This window comes from Aphelocoma coerulescens, chromosome 2 (assembly GCF_041296385.1).
Source record: "Aphelocoma coerulescens isolate FSJ_1873_10779 chromosome 2, UR_Acoe_1.0, whole genome shotgun sequence".
Lineage (NCBI taxonomy): Eukaryota > Metazoa > Chordata > Aves > Passeriformes > Corvidae > Aphelocoma > Aphelocoma coerulescens.
The window spans coordinates 40,815,631-40,836,698 of NC_091015.1; the positions used below are offsets into that span (position 1 = coordinate 40,815,631).

At 42.9% G+C, this 21,068-nt stretch overlaps 1 protein-coding gene across 1 annotated transcript; it reads left to right on the forward strand.

The window, feature by feature from the left end:
- The first annotated feature begins 17,724 nt into the window (after window positions 1-17,724).
- IL6 (interleukin 6) lies at window positions 17,725-20,961 on the forward strand. Its single transcript, XM_069005807.1, is given in 4 exon segments — window positions 17,725-18,030; window positions 18,032-18,199; window positions 18,413-18,559; window positions 20,658-20,961. Coding segments are annotated over 4 exon segments (813 nt in total). The 3' UTR covers window positions 20,850-20,961.
- The last annotated feature ends 107 nt before the right edge of the window (window positions 20,962-21,068 follow it).

Consider the following 21,068-nt stretch of genomic DNA (forward strand, 5'->3'; position numbering starts at 1 on the left):
TCCCTGTCCCTATGGCCTCTCTTCCAAACCGATCCAGTCACTTCCTGTCCTTTGCTGCCTCCACACACACTAAGTTAAACCAAACACTTCCCTCTCTCTTCTTCTCTGTAGCACACCAGCCATGGCCCTTACCTCCTGAGGTGGCACTGGTCTTTGCAAGGCACAGGAAGTCAGGTCCAGCATTGGATTCAAGATCCTGCAGAGGAGTCCTTGGCATCCTGGAGATAGTACAGCTTTCCTTTCACTGTTTTTTGGGCATGCTGCAGTAGCACTGCCTTCAAGTTACGTTGCATCCTCCACTAAGACTGACAAGCCACAGCCAGATTGTCCCTCAGAAAAGGTGGATCCGATAAGGGAAAGCCTTTGGGATCCGAAACAGGAGATAGGCACAGAAACCACATTGCAGGAGATAAATCCAAAGAACTGAGTGACTGAGTGCTCCTAAAGCTGAAAGGAGATATTAGAAGGCGTAGTAGCAAGGATGTATTCAAGAGATGATTCTCACAGACCAGAGAGTTCAGAACAGGATGCAGAGCAGATTTTCAGCCACTCAGAGTATCAATCCTACTAACTATAGCTGTGAGAACGACAGTGTGTCCTGAGAGGAAACATGTGCAATATAAAGACATTATCAGAGGCAAAGATCTGCAGCTGATTGAAGTTATTGCTTGTGAGACAGTCACTCCTTTTTGACTATAGTGGATAAGGGAAACTTGAGAGTGAGAGAAGTGAAAGAAAGGATCTGAGAATCCCTCTTCCATACAAGCAGAGACACGTTTCGGTTTTCACTTGGCCTCTCTTGCCAAGCTATCTTGCCAACATTTCTCTGTTGTCACATCCTTGGGTGCCAGGTAATACAACCAAAAGTGGGTGGTGTTTTCCGCAGAATGACGTGATGCTTTCCCCAGAATGACACATCTTCCTTCAGCAAAGGAGCAACTGCAGCCCTTGAGTCACTGGGGAGAAGCCTGCCCATCCACTATTGTCTGCCTCTGGGCAATGAATACAAGGCACTTCCAAACAATTAGAAATGGGTCTTTTTTCCCTGGGGAGGTTTTGATTTCAATTCTCAGACCTGTGTCCCTGCCCATGGCTGTGCTGGGAGAGCAGGGTGTCTGCCACCCCAGCAAGCAGCCCCTGCACATGCTCACACACAGGTGATACATGCAGAGCTCCCAGTGCAGGCTGACAGCAGTGATACTGGTGTGTGTGCTACCAGCAGCCTGCTGAGTCACCCAGGCCCCGAGGATGGGCACCTGAGAGACAGCACACTGCAGGGCACCAGAAGATGGAAAGCCATGCCCTGGCTCTCAGTGCAAGGCTGAAACAGTGCAAAATTAGAGAAAAGCTGCAAGGAGAGGATGCAGAACCATACATACCTTGCATATACACCTGTCCTGCACCTCACAGAGGCCAAGACTTGCATGCCCACAAAAGGAGAACTGCCTCATGAGTCAATGAAGGTTTATACTTTATATTTTGGGTCCAGAGCTTAGGGTAAGCTGAGTCTTAGTACACCTTTAGCATCAGAAACAACAGTTGTAGCTCAATCCAATTACCAAAAGCATAAGAAATTTTTCCTTTCAGATTAAAAAATAAACAGTGAATAAGATACCATTTCACATGAAAATATCTTTAAAATTACTCATATTTCCCCTCGTTTGTTTATTTTTTGCTTGCTACTTCAATGCAAAAAAAAAAAGTCATTAAAAAATATTTTCCTGGGCATCCAATTATAATATTTCCATTTAGTTCAGAAAAGTATCAGCCCAGTCCTTGCATGTGTTTCTGTGTTAATAGCATGTCTAATGGACTAAAAGCCAAATTGCCTGCATTTATTTCAGTGGAATGACACTGGTAGAAAACTGAGTTACAAACAAGAAATGGATCTTTCCTGCTGGTGTCAGGGATGGATAGGCCTGAAGAAAAAATTGCCTCTTTCTCCTAGAGATGGTCCTACCAGCTCACATAGGTTTACTGGGGAAGATGAGGAGTTAGGGAGAGAGGCCTGAGTCAAAATGTTGTTGCTTAATCTGTCTAGGCTAGAGTCCCATCTTTTGTAAGCTCTGTAATTCCACTATGCAAAAATAAAAGCCAGGCCAATTTGCTTCCCCACTTAATTTCACTTTCTAAATGATTTAGGAGAGGCTGAACTATTGGACCTACAAAGGAAAATCAATTTTGCAGAACTCTTTAACAAATATGGACATCTGACCTCATCTCTCTCCTTCTTCACTTTAATTCTCTTTTGATTCTTTCCTTTTCCCTCCACTCTTTTTCTATATCCTAATTCTGCTTTTCCACCCACTCCTTTTCTATATCCTAATTCTGCTTTTCCACCCACTCCTTTTCTATATCTGAATTCTGCTTCAGCTGTACTCTTATTTAGTGAAGAATTAGATTTTTTTGCAGCTCTCATCACCTCTTTTTTTTTCATTATTTGGCCATTCTCTTCAGATACCCTGAATCTTGTGGAAACTATATTGAGGATGTGAGTGATAAAGACAAGCAATAAATAATTTGCCAAGTTCTTCTTTATCAAAAAACTCTCATTGCTGCTGCTAAGCTGTGTGACCCCAAGGGGATAGCAAGGCATGTTCTTTCTTGTCACTGCATGTCTTCCCTGTAAGGCTCACAGCCTGGAAAGAACACTCAGTCCTCAGGTCTCTTTCCTGCCCAGCACCTACATGTACAAAGCAATCCTGTTCCAAAGGTCTGCCTTAACAGCATTTTGGGTTTTAAGGACTTTTCCTTTCTTTCCTTTTGCCTCTTACTCATGTGCTGAGGAAGCACATGTATCTGGGAACTGTTTTTTTCTAATGGAGCATGGGATCATTCAGGGAGGAGGCACCCCTGGAGGCCACCTAGGCCATCCGCTTACTAAAATATTCATTCTGAAGTAGGATCAAGATGCTAAATGTCTTATCCAGTCAAGTTTCATACATCTCCAAGGATGGAGATTCAGCAGCCTCTGGGCATTTGTGCCAGTGCTTGACCAGTCCCACTGTATAACACCTTTCTGGTTAGAAAATTTGTTCTGTGGTTAGGAAGCACTTTCCCACTTGAAAAACAAGCCATCCATTCAAGGCTAGATTAGTCCCATCTGTTTGTTGGCATCCTCTCTGGTACTTATACTGCTAATAAGAAGCTGTCTTGGTCCCCTCTGAGGCTTTGTTTCGCTAGACTAAACACAGTATCCACTTCCCACTTCCTTTCCAGCACAAAGCCCTCCATCCCGCTGACTACTATGGGCACCCTTCAGTTAAAGCTCATGTTTGAAAGTACATTGCTCTATGTTTGACACACAACAATCACAAGCATATGTAAAATTGAAGGGAAATCTCACTAATATCTTTGAATTAGAGCAGTGAGATTGTCCCTTTTCTGGTGGATATACGTCACCAGACTGCTCTAAGATCACCTTAGCAGCACACCTGCATAGACATCAGCACCCTTCCCTTCCACGGCTATTTCCATGCAGCATATTTGCTGCCATTACAGCACCCAGCTCATGAATTCCTTGCTCACCATCTGCTTATTAACACTCAGCAGTGCTCTCCCTTTTAGCCAGCTCCATGCACACCTAATGCCTGTTTCTCCCAGCTCCCTAATCACTGCATTCCACAAGACTCCATGAAAAGGCTTAATTGACATTCCCAGGAAGGAAACATGTTTCCTTTGTGTAGGAAATAGTTTCTCAATGAGTATATTGGGCTGACACAATCCAACATTGCAAAGTCATGTTTCATTTTATCCAGTTCACCTCCCAACCTCCACTTGCCTTTCATTCAAACTTTTCCTAAGAGCTTTGCATAATATTGCAGCCATCCACTTAAGACTGCCTGGGTCACCTCCTCTCCCCACATTTTTAACAAAGAGGCTCGAGTTTGCTTTTCTTCATATGTGTGTTACTGTCCTTACCTAAGAGGTCTGAAACCAGGAATACTTGCTACCAGACCTGTGTGTTCATGTTCCAGTCCCTGCCAAATCCAGAGGCACACTTTGCCTCACAATAATCCAGGAGTTTTCTGAAAGAAAATTATACATTCACTGCATCTTGAACAACAGAAGTGCCAGAAAGAAAATCACAGAATCACACAATCACAGAATCAGCTGAGCTCAGAAGGGACTCACAAGGATCACTGAGTTCAAATCCCGTTCCTGCACAGCACCATCCTCAAGACATGACACCATGTGTCCATAAGCATTGTACAAACAGTTCGTGAACTCTGTCAGGCTGGTGCTGTGACCACTTCCCTGGGGAGCCTGTTCCAGTGCCCAGCCACCCTCTGAGTGAAGAACCGTTTCCTGATATCCAACCTAAACCTTCCCTGGCACAACTTCAGGCCATTCCTTGTTGCTGGTCACCAAAGAGAAGAGATCAGCATCTGCCCCTCCTCTTCCCCTCACAATGAAGTTGTTACTGCAATGAGGTTTCCCCTCAGTCTCCTCCAGGCTGAACAGACCAAGCGCCCTCAGCTGCTCCTCATACGGGTTCCCCTCAAGGCCCTTCACCATCTTTGCTGCCCTCCTTTGCCTCTCTAACAGTTTAGTATCTTTCTTGTGGCACCCAACACTGCCCCCAGCACTCGAGGTGAGGCCGCCCCAGCGCAGAGCAGAGCAGTTCAATCCCCTCCCTTGCCTGGCCGGTGATGCTGTGCCTGCTGCCCCCAGGACACGCTTGGCCCTCCTGGCTGCCAGGGCACTGCTGACTCATATTCAATTTGCCATCAACCAGGACCCCCAGGGCCCTTTCCATGACACTGCTCTCCAGCTTCTCCTTCCCCAGTCTGTCCATACATCCAGGACTGCCCCATCCCTGGTGCAGAATCCAGAACTTTCCCTTGTTGAACTTCATGTGGTTGGTGATTTCCCAGGCCTCTCATTTGTCAAGGTCTCTGCCAGCCTCCCTGCCTTTGAAGCTCTTCCCAGTTTTGTATCATCTGTGAACTTGCAGTTGTGCATCCAGGTGATTTATGAAGATGTTGAAGAGCACAGGGCCAAGGATGGACCCCTGTGGAACCCTACTAGTGACACGGCGCCAGTCTGATGTGACCCCATCCCCTATAACCCTTTGTGCCTGACCCGTGAGCCAGCTGCTCACCCATCTGATGATGTATTTATCCAGCTGTGTGCTGGACATTCTGTCCAGAAGGATGCTGTGAGAAACAGTATGGAAAGCTTTACTGAAATCCAAAAGGATTACATCAACTGGCTTCCTTTAATCAGCTAGGTGGGTTACCTTGTCATAAAGGAAATCATGTTTGATGAGAAGGACTTCCCTCTCATGAAGCTGTGCCAGCTATGACTGATAATGAAATGACTGAGACCCAAATTTACTTATAATTATCCCAAAAGCATGCAACAAGACACAAATTGTGCAGTAGTTGGCACTATGTTCATAGCTGTGAAGGCAAAAATTTATTCAACTGTATTTCTATTATCAGAGCTTCTCTGTTAGGTTATAGAGATCCAAAATGTTTCAATAGCTCTGCAGTTTCATTTCTGGAGTTACTAGCTGGAAAAACAATGATGAGACAAGGTGAAATAATTAATGGGGAGTTAACCACCAATAGGAGAGATTTCATTTTCCTTCTAATCCCTTTCTTTGCTGAGACATGTCTGATAATCCCCACTGTATTATCCTTTTCAATCACAATTCCCAGCAAGACAATTACAAGCACTGCTTTTACAATACCCATAGCTAAAATAGTTTTGCAATATCGGGAATATCAACAAGATGCATTTTGTTGGCATCCTCTCAATTTTATTAAACACTTCTTGAAGTGGCAAAACTCTATCCTGTAATATTTAAAGAATCTCCATGTAGAAATAGATTTTTAAACAAGTTGTAATATGATATTCTACATTTAAATAGTTTCACTTTGTAAATTCAAATACAGTTGTGAATGAATACCCTGATCTTCCGCTTGAAACATACTATAAGCATCCTAATTCTGAAATTCCATCCTAGTAATTTAAATCAGACCCAACTCTTTCATCTGTTTCGTTCTTTACAAAACCTTTATTAAAAAAAACACCTAAAACATGAGAAAAACTGCCAACAACAATAACCTCAACTTCTGTTGCAGCTCAGTGGTAACAACACTTATCTTAAAAGCTAAATTTTGTAGGTACTGCTATTTGTTTAGGAAAAAAATGGTATCTATATCACACGAATTTTCAAAAATTAAATTTATCAGTACTGTAAACTAACTGTAATGAGTAAATTGCAAAAGACTGGAAAGCTGGATGTCAGCAGAGAGAAATGACACAAACAATGCATACGTGAAAGGTTATTTGTAATGGGAATGAACTACATTATTTATGTAAAACTGACTATTTACTGTATCTAAACATGTTGCTTTGTGCCAGGATATTGCATGTTTTTTTTCTCCTGGTGCTCTCTTGCTTAGTCTGTGAAGCTTTCATTTATTTTCAGGAAACATTTAACATATTCCTGCCATGTTGCACAAAATTCCGCCTGAGAATAAGGTAATTACATCTGCCAGCTCCATGTGTGCTGAGAAATGTGTGCTGAAGCTAAAGGCTCCAGACAGCATTCCCTAAAAAAAAGCTTTGTTGTAGGACAAAGGCCCAGCAGACACCCTCACCTGTCCCACTGCTGCGCGGCCCCGCAGCCACCAGCCGTGCACACAGGCTGACTCCGAAACAGGGGCCGGAGTACCTGTTTGCTCTCCTTCCACATCTAAGGCTACCCTGTGAAAGGAGCTGGGGAAATCGATATGCAAACAGGGACCCTTAAACAATCAGGAAGAATTCCAGGCCATGTGAAGTGCCCGAGGCCATCCTCTGGCTCCTTTCAGAGCCAATGCTAAAACTTACATTAGAGACCACCCCTCTGCCAGAGTTTCCCCATTACAGAGAGGAGTATGATCACTGTGCTCTCGGTCCCACAGCAGGGAGAGGAGCTACTTCTCCCCAGTTTGCATCTGTAAAACACCACGTGCAGTTTTCAGCAGCTTTGCTGTGAATCGGCTCGAGGAAGCTTGAACCCAAGGAGTGGGAATGCCCTCCCCTCCCAGAGAGGGAACCCCCTCCAGCATCTGCTCCTTCCTGTGACTCAGTATAGCTGACATACTGTACATCTCACTACACCACAGTGCAGCACAGCACTGTCTATAGTGGAGGTATGGGACATAGCTGAAGAAATCATGCTCCTTTTTTACATCAGGAAGAGGACAGCTGTGTCACTGAGGATGACATTACAGATGTCAGGAGCTGTGGTTCAGAAAGTCCGTCCCTGTGGCTTCTGAATCATCTCCTTTGTGGCAGCACTTGGTGCCAACCAGGCCTTGTGGCAACGACGGCAGTCCCTCACCCCAGACATCTGTGTTTGAGGTGTACCATCCCCAAGCTCCAGAGCAAGGGACATCATGAGCCAATGGTCCCCTGTAGTGATCACTTACACATCACCTGATATGCATTCAATTTGTAAATAGCCACCTCATTAAATATGCCCCCTTTTAGCGCCAAAAAACCCCATTCTAGACTCTCATTCCTAATTCACTTTGTGGTCAAGACAAAAAATCTGAGCAGCTATCACAGCTTTCCCACAATTTGGACATGCCAGGAGCCACTCCCGATTTTTTAGAGCATTCACAGAAAAAAAGAAATATTTTCTGTTTCATGTAAAAAACTTATGATTTACTAAAACCATTACTGAAGGCAAGAAAATGAAAGTGATGAAAACTCTTGCTGATATTTCCTTTGAAAGGCTTGGCTTGCAGTAGTGTAAGGATGGTTTTCATGTGACCTTTTTCTTCCTGATAAACTCTTGGTGAGAATGACAGGCTGCAAATACTAAAGCAAGAAGCAAAAGTAAAAAATACAACAGGAAAGAGCAGAAAATAGACTAAATATGTGCACGAGCTGCCCCAAAGGACTTTGCTGGTGCTTTATCAGGAAAACGAATATCATCTGATTCTATCGGAAGAAATGATACTCCATGGCTTTGTCAGTCCAGGTCAAAGCCTAAAATTTCTGTACTTTGTAGTGTGATGTTGTTTTAAGACTGAAAGGATGCCTACCACATGCAATACCACAAAAAGGAACATCCTAGGCAAAAGGAGATTTTGGGGAAAACACATTTGGTGAAGCTGAACCTAGGTGCAGGGGAGAGGACTGATGATACAAAAAATATACATATCAGTAGGGAACTAACAGCAAACATCAGAAGTATCAAGGGACTGTGGGATTACTACAGATTCCTACAGATGTCAGGGGCAGCTATTCAGGAAAAGGCCTTTACTGAGCAAATTAGAAGTGTTACAACCTTTTTTCAAATTAACAAAAAATCTATTTCAAAATCTTTAACAATAAGTATCACCTCTGGCAAGTGGCCACAGAAAATCTATTTCAAAATAAAAAGATTATTACTACAGAAAACCTGTGACTTCATCTTGGAATTAGGAAATATCATGATTCCATCATGTACTTTGTTACATTTAATCTTCACACCCCAAGAAGAGTTACTCCAGGCTACATCAAGATTACTAGTGCTTAAGGAACCAGCTTGAAGGAAGAAATGGCAGAACAGGCAGAGAGACTTTGTCCCCTGGCAAAGAAGTGTCCTGCGTCAATGGCAAGCAAAGGATTTCAAACAGATGTCATCTAATATTTGCAACTAGTAATTCCTCCTTTTCTGATATCATCTGACTTATTTTCCTCCTTGTGGTATGTAAAAAAATTAGTGTATTTCTTACTATGCTAGCCTTGGTTTTGATGGTACTGCTTTTAAAGGAGTTTCCTCAAAGCCTCATGAGAAGGAGCTCAGGCTCAGAAGAGAGTGAACAAATTATACAGATACTAGGAGGAAAGGTAGAAGCCATTTTCCACTTTGTCTTTCCTTTTGCATACAAGACAGTGCTAGCTTCATAATGAATTCAATAGAAATGCTGCCATTGAGTTCACCCTCTTAACAGTAATTTTACCTTGTCTTTGAGAAAGTTTTAAAACAACTTTCCCTCTCTGTGACACCAATCTTACTCTTTTGAGAAGCAGACATTTTTATTACCCCTGTGACCGATTCCCTGAAATGACTTACAAAAATTTTCTCAATAGGGACACAATAAGGAAGATATGAAACATGGAACAAAAAGTAATGGAATTCCAGAAATGTCAAAGGAGCCTTCCAACCATTTTTTCCATCATCATCAGAAGCCAGGAAGGCCAGCTTTGTTTTCCAGACTGTTTGCAGGCTTTTTATTCTGCAGATGTTCTCTGTAGCCCCAAGAGCACTGGGAGCTCTGGTTGAATCATATGTCCACACATCAATGCTCCTTCCAACAGCTCTGTTTCCAGGGGTTAGCAGCTTATTAAATTTGCTGTCTAAAGGGTCTTGCAACCCCATCACATTGCTTAGCAGAAAAAATTGACAGCTATGGACTTACCCATTCAGATGGCAAAGCATGCACTGACAGTGGTCATGTGGCTGCATGACTCTCTTTGCTCTTTCATCAGGCAAGAGAAGTTCTATCAAAATCAGTGGAGTTACAACAGTTTAAAACGTGCAGTGGCTTTCCATGGGCAAGGGGGTAGAGCTGACCAAAAAGGCCACTCAGGGACTAATAATAATAATAATAATAATAATAGTAATAATAATAAGTCGTCATGAATTCAAATTGACTTTAGCTAGTAGTTTTGGTTTGTTAATAAAAAGTGATGACCACATCAATGTCTTAAAACTTTCTCTTTTTTTCATCTGTTTTCAAGAGTGTGCACTGCTTTGGAGGTGTGAGAGGTGAAAGTTATTTTGAGATGAGGTATTATATTTTTCATGTTCACCAGAAAACCTCAATGATTTTTATTATTGATTAGTGATACTGTCCAAGGATGTCCAAGGCATTGCAGCTTGCTCCATCATACTGACACAAGTGTTCAGGCAGGCAGAGAGTCACTCAGATCACAGACCGGATCCTAGTGATGGCTATTAAATTCCTTTGGTAGTTTATTTTCCAACTAGATCCTCTCCCCAGTCTGACATAATGTCCCAAACACCAGTGCTGACACACATGGGAGGTGGTGAGAAAAACTGACTCGTGGCAGAAGTCAGACTACAGACTGGCAGTGATACTCTTTTTTGGTAGCATCCTTTGCACATTTGTACCCATTTGGTAGCATGTCTCCACTTCCCAGGAGTTACCAGGGTTCACTGAAAGAGCTTTAAACCAAACTTGAATAATAAACAAGCCCAGGGGCAGCACACTAATGCATGATTCTATGTTTCTATGCCAGCTTGTAACAGTTGTGGAACTACATGCTAAATGTTATGCAGAAAGCAACAGATTTCACTAAATCGTTGTGTGGTACCCAGGCTAAATGGGAGATTTAACATGCAGCTGGTAACAGCATAGCAGTCTCCATAGGGGTGTCTCCTATATGACTTTAAAAAATAGTAGAAAATCAAATTTTAGAAAATAGTAATTTGCAAAATTTATAAAATACGCAACTTCTCAGGAGAAAAATTGCACAGACTATTGCAAACAGATCATGAAAATAGCGTGAAATGAAACATAAAAGCCTAATTCAACCTTCCTTAAAAATGCCTGTAATTCTGACCAAGGCCTCTGCTCTCTGTTCATGTTTGCCAATTGTTCCTGTACTCACAAAGAAAGACAATACCCCATGTTGCCTTCACGTAGGCATGTTTTGAAAGTCTAGGCACTTTCAAAATACTGACAAGTCCAGACAAGAGTATCAGAAAAAAGTAGACCATAGGAATCTCAATATTTGAGCCTTTGTAAGTAACAATGAAGATCTAAGTAAGAGCAGAGAGTGCTGATGATGCTGAGCTAAAGTACAAAAGGAGATTCCCAACAAGTTGCCTCTCCACACCAAAACCGCCATTGTCACACATAGCTGCAGGCGTAGGGAAGGGCTGGGTGTAGCGTCAGCTCTAGGGAAGGGCTGGAGCAACGGGGATGGTTTTGTATCACAGCAGCTCAGCTTGACTGCTTCTGGTTTTTATTTTTAACTTCTGGTCTCGCACGTAATTTTAACATCAGCAGGGGAAACAGAGTACATTCTGCATTTTCGACAAGCAATACCAGGGGACTTCACAGCGAGGAGCGCCTGACCAGAGTGGGCAGAGCTGTGGTGTTCCCCTGCCAGGCGTGCGCAGAGCCCCTGCCAAGGAAGGAGTATTTGAGAGCTGGTGGGTTGCATGAGAAACTCTTGCACCAGTACAAAAGAAACTCCAGGCAGAGGAGCTTTTTCCCCCCAGAAAGCAGGTGTGACTCCTGGGTAGCCAGGACCCTTTCCCAGGGAGGATCCACCCAATCCTCCTGGGTTTCACCATAGGAACCAGCTCTTCCTTCCAAAAAGCAGCCCATGGAGGAAGTGAAGCCTTCACCTCTGCCTAGGCTTACTCAATAGCTCTGAGGTCAGCATGTCCCTGGAAATCACTTTCTATTTCTGCCCAAGGTCTGAATTTCTTGTACTACATATTGGAGCAAACTTCCCTTGGAATCTAGGTCAACCCACTGAGGTGGCACAGGCTCCTGATCTTCTCTTTCTGACAAAAAAAATGGTTCACTTTAAGAGGAGGGATAGAAAAACATCTTGGCCAATATTCTTCTTAGGAGTTGGGAGACTTTCCTGTAATGGAGTAAATCTGGGCTCATAATCCCTTTAAATAAGGAAGGGATATGATTCAACATCTCCCACATCCTGGTTGAGCAATCTAAACAAAAAGCATCAGACCATCTAACCATCTGAAGCCATCTGAAGGAAAAAATTAGTTGGACCTAGACCACTCAAATCCTCTGGTGATGGGATCAAAGTCTTTATAGCTAACCTGGTCCCCAGGACGCTTTTGCTTCAAGAACAGCAGTGTGGGAAGAGTGAATATTACAGATCCAGCACAACCTATTAATCCTATTATAGTGTGCTACATGCAATTAGAAAGTGCTCCTGCTATGGTAAGTAGGTTCCCTTTCACAAATTCAGTTTAGAACAATAAAGGAGTTTACTAGAACTCACCCAGAAAGGAAGAAAGACTCAAATCCCCCAATGTGTAAGGCACTTTCTGAGTAGTGATACTCACATTTCTCAACAAAATTGTATGACCAAAGTGGCAAACTCCACAGCAGCTTCACTGTGTCACTACAGGACCCTTGAGCTAGAAAACCTTTAAGAAAGCACACACTTATTGAATGTACACAATGCATTTTGGTTTTGCAGTTATCCATCTGCTAAGAGAAACTTCCAACACAAATAAAGTGCCATTGAAAAGTTATCTCCCAAAAGGAATGTACTGAAGCCTTGCATCTCATTCTGACAATGGAGTTACAATACTTTTACCACTGGCACCACCCAACTTGTGTTCTCAGTACAGAAAGAAACTGCTGCTATCCAGGAAAAAACATAAAAATTTCCTTAAGTGACTTTTCTTGTGTGTAGGTAACTTACAATGTCACAGAAAGGCAATCACTAGGAAAAGCAGAATGAGAATGCAAGAGAGCGCACAGCTAAATGTCAAACCAAGCAAGACAATAGTCTGATAATGAGATTATGGGCACAAAAACATTGGGCATGAACAAGGGTAAACACAGTTAGGTTTACAGATGTCTCATGGAACGACACATGAACTTTTTTATTTAAGAGTGAAATAGATCCTCTTTACTGAGGTGAACCAGCCTGGTATGCATTCATGGGTGGGATTATAAACATTGATATCCTACAGTTTCCTTTGGCATTGAGCAAGTTCCTTGGAGGGAAAACCCCCCTTTTGAATCCTTTGTAAAACACAATCTACATCTAATGTACCATGTTAAAAATGGCAAACAATAAAGATAAATACTTACATAATTCAGTACGTCCCATACACTCAGGCTCCTCACTGTGTTCTCTTTTCAGCTCCGTCATCTTCCCTGGTGACTGAAGTACCTCATTCTTCTCCTTCATCATACAATTTCTCTGAATTTTCATCTTTCATCCTTAGAAAGCAAGCTCAAAGGGAACTGAGAAGTTCCTTAAACACAAGTGGAACTGACAGTCAATTAATTTTTAAAAACTGAGATCTTCTTTAGAAGTACAGGCCTACAATAATTCAAAATACAATGCTGACAAAATGGGATCCCTGTCAAAACAGTGTGTTGCCCTCATGGGTGATGCTCACAAACAAGCCAGATAACAGCATGCTGCTCATGAAAGACCCAAGGCCATCAGTGTATTTCTAACTTGGCCAGCTCTCTGCTCTGGTGTGTCATGCAGCCCTATAAGGGGCACCACCCAACCTACCAGGCACAGTATGCCATGATGGAGACAAAACAACAGCTACCTTCCTTCCATGAGAAAAGTCTGTCGAATTGCTTCCCTCCTTATCAGTGCAGCCACAGCAGCAAAGTGCTCCTAGTGCAAATCTGGTTTCACTCTCAAGTGTCTCAATGTTCCCATTCCAGCACTGAAATGCCTGCAATCATTTTGACTTGAAGGACATGTGTCTATTTAGCATTAGATGTGTCTTGTAGCATTCAGATATTCCCCAAGAATAGTTATGTTTAGGACCTCTTTCACCTAAGACTGCACAGATGGAAGTTGTTGTCTGCTGGAAGGTGACTAGAGAAGATCATGGCATTATTTATCTTCTTGAAATTAGGCAGATAAAGCTGAAAACCAGGACATAATTTAAAGGTAAGTAAAAGCTTTTCCTCTAAACCTCTGATTTGGTTAAGGCAAGGAAATTAATGGTATTTGCATATGATGCACTCAAGAAAAAAAATGCAAGTCTTACTACACATCTTAATCTTGTTTAAAAATGATGCAAGTCTTCCTTTAAGAAAGAGAAATGAGCAATCCCCAAAGTTTTTCACCAAAAAATCCCCAAACAACTCTGCAGTTACCTCACAAACAACCAACAGAGAAGCAAAGAACTTGCAAAGCCACAAAAGTGACAGGCCATTAGTCAAGTGCACCAGTACTCTTTGGTGACATGCAGCTTGTCAAAGCAATGTTTGCTTATGAGAAACATGAACACACAGGGTATTACTGACCTGTTCAACCTGTTCACTTCAAATACAGCACAGGGCAACTTGGTTTAACATTACAAAGAACTCCGACACTCTTTACAAGATCTGTAGGAATTCAAGTTCCTTCATTACAAAAATATGTCAGGGAACAAAAATATGTCAGGGGAACCAGACATCCTCTTTCCTCCTCATTCAAAATATTTGGAAGCTATTTGCTTAGTGATTGTCATGATCCCACTTGAATGGTCTTCTGACAATTGGCATCATCTTCCACAAACGATCTAACACCTCTATAGAAGAACACCACATTTTCAGTTGTATTTCTTCCCTTACTACCAACAGTACTATTTTAAGTCACAATCCCCATATAAACATTACAGGTTTTCTTACTACTGTAAAATAGTGGCGATTATTAGGAAGAAAAAGACAATCAAACCAAACACACAAATCGGCGTGGAACTTACTGCAACCCTAGTAATTCTATTTTATTGACAGACCTTACTTTTCCATCTAGGAATGTGATTTATGTTGACTCACAGCACTCAGCAAGCACGGTCTGCTGCTGCTGCCAGTGGCATTGGGTTTTGCCTTGGCACATGGTGGGCTCCTTTCAGACATGTGCCTGATGGCTGACAGAAGAGGGGAGACAAGCTTTTAGCATGACAGCTCTGCAGTTTGTTGAATTCTTCAGTGGCAGCAGCATTTCCATGCTGGTGTCACCCACCTCTCCTGAAAACAGGCTCCCCTCTGCAAATCTCCCAGGTTTATCAGGAGCAAAAGTGGCATGGGCTTGGTCCCAGGCAGAGCAATTCTAGAAGAAAGAGAACCTTTTCCAGAATGGCTCAGTGAGTTGCACATTGATCCTAGAAAACACACTTGGGATGATCCTGGATTGGCTATAAACCAACCCTTGAGTGGAACTGGGAACAATTTTCACGTGTGACAATCTGAGAGGTCTTTTACAACATTCAGAACTGGTCCCTCTGCTTGTACAGAAATGTGCAGTAGTAGTAGCAGAAGAAGAAAAAGTTTGTTGAACATTGAGAATTTCTGAAATCCCACCTTAGGAAGTTTTTACATGCCCGGATGCAGCTATCTTGCTGACAGTATAAATGAAAAGAAAAATAAATAACTTGTACAGTGGAAACGAAGTGCAATAGAAATAAAAGGATGCAAGAACAGTAATCTGCAGTATTAAAGATGCTATGCAGGAAAGAAGTTCCTTGGTATCAAGAAACTATGCCTTAGACTCTCAGTAATACTACTCCTACATTTTAAATACCAGGCAGATCTCCTGATCTGTAGGTAAGTGCTGTCATAAGCAAGTGCTGTTTGTTAGGGGCTTACTAAATTTTGAACAACGTGACTACTGATGAATCAGTGTAATTCAGTGTAGTACAGTGCGGATTAATTAGTAATACAGCGAGGACCTCCTTTAAGTCCTGCCCAAAATCTAACCATTATTGTAGATAGATCAGTGCAAAAGTATTTCTTCTAAGTACAGTACCAATTAAATAAGTGATTTTCCATAAGAAATTGTCCAGAGCAATAGAAGAAGTATTTTAATGCTATTGTGTAAATTCCAGTTCCGTCTTCCCTTGAATGCTATGCTTTGTCCTAGATTATCAAACAGAGTTTCTAAGGCATTAATGAGCACCTTTCACTGGAGCATGTAAGTATACTTTGTACTTCTGAAAAGTCACATGGACATTCACATAAAAAAAAGTAAACAAAACTCCAAAATGAGAAAATAGTAACTGAAGGCTTAGAGACTTTTAGATGGGGAACAGTGGGAATTTGCTTTTATTTCACTCTGCAGACGTAACTACACACATCAGCAAGGCTGTGTAACCGTGATCAGCACAAAAAGGTTCTCTGAAAATTGCTAAGGAACAGAAAGTTTTATGACACAATAAGAAAATGACAACTCATAAAGTAAGTTTACAAAATTAAGAATTACAGAGCTACAGACAAGACTAAATTACAGAATGCTTGCTGAAAGGTATTATTAAGGAAACACAGCCTTCTACCAAGTTTTTGTCATTTTAAGAACAGTATTTTCACTTGGGTTAGGTAAAGTTTGACTGTCTGCAGGAAAACAGCCAATGAGTCGCCCAGCAGCGGAAGGAAATCCCCGAGACATGTACATCCCTATGCTATCACAAGTGGAAAAAGAAGTAGGCAGGAGTTCCCTCCCTGATGTATCTGCCTCTGATGGTTATCCAAAAGCAAACACCAGACTTTGAGCTCATCTGGTCTGGCTGTTTTAATCCTTTAGCAGATTTCAACTGGATCTTTTCACTGATACTAGTCAAACGTACTGCTAGTGGCATGCTTTCTTCTATGCCTAACACCACAGACCTGGTAAGGCAGAGCTGACATTACAGCAGATACTGTTCTGGCAATATCCCCTCTGCTGCACTCAGGGACCTGGGCAGAGACGGATTGCTGCTGTTGAAAACCGCTCTCTCACATTTGTGTTCCAGCTCTAATATCTCTCCACTGGGCAAAATTACTGCAGCTGCTTTTCTGCTACTGGCAGAAAGAGACATTAAATAAAAAACAGTAGTACCCTGCTTCCTTCCTGAGGCTCTCTTTCCAGGCTGTTCTTAGAAAATGAAGAAGTATCTGGGGCTTTTTTCAGTTTCTGTATTGTCTCTAACACTTCTCTTATGCCCCATGTTCTTGTTCTCCCCACTCTGTACCCTCCTGTTAGCACTTTCCAATGCAGATTCTGGTCTTCCTTATGTGAGAAAACATAACTGATTTAATACTACCAAAAAAAAAAAAAAAAAAGAAAAGAAAAAGAAAAGAAAAAAAAAAAAGGCAGTTTGGCCAAAATCAGTTCAACACATTCCACAAGTCCAATGTCAGCATGCCTTACACAGTTTGACTCAGTCTGCATTCTACAAGATTGACCCCAACAGGCACACTTGCCCTGGGTGAAGAGTCCCTCTGAAAGGTTAAAATTCCTCCAACACCTACCAGCTAGGCAGAAAGAGATAAGGCAGCAGATAACAGGGAACTTCGTGGCATTTCCTGCAGCTACCCTCCCGCAGGAACTGGCTTTGGTCCATTTAAAGCATTTGATGTATTTAATTCTACCCTCAAGTAGCTCACCGGGAAAGAGGGAACTTACGACTTGTACCACCCAGCACCTTAACAGGGGTGTTTAGTTTCACACATACAAATAATAAAAATAGTTAAAATACCAAGATATACATAATACAAAATTCATAAAACATTAAACCACATTAAAATACTAAAATACACGGAAGTATATAGCATATATAAGGTATGTGCGTATACGGGTAGGTATGTATGTATGATTTCCAGGAGCTTCTGTGCGGCTGGAGCTGGCAGGCTCGGAGGCGGCTGGGCCGGGGGGCTCCAGCCCCGGCCGGGACCCCGCGGGGCAGGTGAGCCGGCGGTGGGTGCGGGGGGCAGCCCGGCCCTCAAGGAGTTACGGAGCACGATTACTTCATGTTCCCACCGGCCGCTTTCGGCTGCCCCCTCCGGCCCGTTTCACAATCCCGGCTCTCGAGCAGCTCTGTCAAACCGGGCGCGCTCCGTGCACACACCCCCCCGTGTTCTCATGCCGGAGTTTCCCAGGCCATGAATAATCTTGAAGCCCCCTCGATAAATACACGTTCAGGGATGCCCAGAGCTCACTCAACCCGCCAGCCTCGCCGACGAGAAGGGGCCGGGGCCGGAGCGCAGGAGAAGCCGCACTATGAAGTTTCCCCGGGACTGCGGCTGCGACCGTGCCCGCGCCGGCCGCCGCCGGCCGCCCGCCCTCCGCGCCGCGCTGCTGCCGCCGCCGCTGCTGCTGCTGCTGCTGGTGCCGCGGGCCGCCGCCGCCCCGCTGCCCAGCGCAGACTCCTCGGGGGAGGCCGAGCTGGACGAGGCGGCGGCGCGGCGGGCGGCGCTGCCCGACAGCCTGCTGCTGGCTCGGCTGCTGCACGCCCGGGCGGCACAGCTGCAGGACGAGGTGGGTACGGCCGGACCGCGCGCTCGCACACGCTCACACGCCCGGCCCGGCCGCGGCTGCCTCCTGCCGAGGTGCGACCAAACCTCTCCGTGTCTCTCCCCAGGTGTGCGAGAAGTTCACCGTCTGCCCGAACAGCATGGAAATGCTCCTCCACAACAACCTCAGCCTCCCCAAGGTGACGGAGGAAGATGGGTGTCTGCTCGCCGGCTTCGATGAGGCAAGGAACCTTTCTGGTCTAAATCCTGTATTCTTGGGGCAGGTTTTGCTTGCTCAAAAGAACTTTGAAAGTTGACCTAAAGATCTGTGCCGGCTCCAGCTGCCTTTGGCCAGACCGCCACACTACATAAGCATCATCTTCCAACCTGCACACAGCATTGAGATCAAGGCACTTTGAATTCTAAGTGACTTTCTCACCTTTCTCTCATTGCAGGATAAATGCTTGAGAACAATCTCCAGCGGGCTTTATACATTTCAGACATACCTCAAATACGTACAAGAAACTTTTATTAGTGAAAACCAAAATGTTCAATCGCTATCCTATAGTACAGAGCACCTGGCACGTACCATAAGGCAGATGGTGAGTTGGTTTTAAATTCATTCTGATAATTTTTGGGGCTTAATACTGATGTGAAGTCAGACATAGAGGATGCTATGCTTCAGTTCCTTAAAAAAAACAGGTGACAGTTCCTTATGCTCAGATCTTACCCTCATGACTCAGAGGTTTTACAAAGTTTTGTTTCCTTCTCTTAGAGAAACAACACTTCTTCCTACTTTCTATTGTTTCTTCTAATTTCCAAACCGACTAAATGCAGCATTGTTTTAAGAATAAATATATTAAACTGGCTGATAGAAATAAGATTTCTCAGGGTGCTTGTTTCTAACTGCGGAACTGCAATTCAGCCTGTACCTCCTAATGTTGGAACTTACTGAGAAGTAGAAGTCAGTAAATTTTTTTAAAAGCCCACATTTAAAAAACAAGTATATTTTTACAATATTAGTGATCTTTAAAACTCTCTAAAACATACTTATAAGCCAAGCTGTATGGTATATTGAGATATCAGTATTGCTGTCAATACACCAGACAGCTCCCTACTGAAAAACACGTATTTTGCTTGTAAAAAATCTGTCATAAAAATACCCATTTCTCTTTTGATTTGGTAAACTAAAATGCTATTAATTTCTGACAGACATTTTTCATGTTCTGGAGAGCTTTGAAAGATCACACTTCAAAAATTCACTCAATCCCTATAGTATTTGCTCATATTAATAATCCTTAATATGAACACTCCCTTTTGTCTTTGGGTAAACCATTTGCCTGATTAAAAATCACCCAGGTAAGGACTGCAGAAGTCTTGGGGCATTATTTCCTTCAAGGTAGTTTTTGGCATGTGAAAGGAAGCTGAACTGCTTTTTTTCACACTGCTAGCTGAGAATAATAGTCCTAAGACAGCAACTGATTACTGGCTTCCAGCTTGATACACAAGTTTGGAGAAAGTTTGTTTCATAACTGAGACTAGGTTCTTTGGGTTAAGTTTGCAGGTTTTTTGTGGGGGTTTAGATTTTTTTTTTTAATCAAGGTAATCCAAACAGGCAGAATTAAACACAGTGATGAAAAGCAAAACCTGTACTTGTAGAAACTATGGAGTTTTTGAGAGAAAGCCTTGATCTTCAGGTTGGAAATTTTTCTTTGTGAGAGAAAAATCTGCTATTTAAGGCAAGGACAGCAAAGCCAGAATCCATCACTTGTGGTTAGATAGATCCACCAGCGGTCTAGATATCCAGATAGACTTTTACAGAGCACAACAAGAAGCTGGGCATACAAGTAAAAGGGGGTGTGATCAGAACCCACTCCCAAGTAGCCTGGATAGAAAGAATATTTATCTCTTATATTTCACTAAAAAGATGTTCCAGAAGGAGGTTTGCATGTTTTTTGTCACTTGTTAAAGGGTAGGAGAGATCCTAAACACAGGATTAAGCAGATACTTGGTACAACTTTGGACTCCAAATCACCTAAAACAGCTCCATGATTTGGGTGTGTAACTCCTATTTTCAGAAGTCCCACTTCTTGGGACAAGTTCTCCAAAGGCCTTTAGGTACTGCGTGCACAGTTCTGTGAGTCAGCATTAGATAAATAACTCCTTTTACTCATCTTTTAGTTACGCTCTCACATATCAGTGAAAGTTGGTGGCACTTAGTCTCACATGTGACTAAATGCCTGGAAAGTAAGAATGAAGCAGCTAAACAAGTCTGACATCTTTGGAAACTGTTAATCTACTACACAGTGTGAGAGTACTCCAATGTCAGCCGAACACCTTATGACTCAGGATGGAGCAGGTACAGGTTAGGACAAACCACGATCAGCACGTCCCCACCTAACCAACCACGTGAGTGCCAGAGAGCAGGAGGGGATCTGCTCAGAGCCTGTTGGACCGCGACGCCCAGAACAAACAGTATAGCCCAGGGATATCTACACAGCAATTATAGCAGGCATCAGCACTACTCACACCTCTCCACAGAAGCAGGGCTGGAGGGAAGCACAGGTCCCAGGCAGGGCTGCTGTCTGCAGTACAGAAAGGCTGAATATGCAGCAGGCTGGGAACATACAAATCGATGCTCTCCAACATGCTCAGTTACAGTGTTTTAACCAAGGCCCCCCAATATTGTCTTTCTCACAGGTGATCAATCCTGAAGAAGTGATCATCCCAGATGCAGCTACCCAGGAATCCCTTCACACAAAGCTGAAGTCCATTAAGGCCTGGACAAAGAAAATCACCATCCAGCTCATCCTCCGAGATTTTACTTCATTTATGGAGAAGACAGTGAGGGCTGTGCGCTATTTGAAAAACACCAGGAGTTTCAGTGCTTGAATGTTTTAGTTCAGGCACAATCCTTTTGTTACAAATCTGTCATGTGGCAGATGACAGTGTTGTTCTGTTTTAAGAACCAGAAATAGTAACAATGGTTTGCATCTATATACATTCCCATTTCCTTCTAGGAACTTATTTATTGTATTTAAAATATTTATTAGTTTTTAATATTTCTTATTTATATTTTCAATATTTAGAAATAATTTAAACACAGGACGT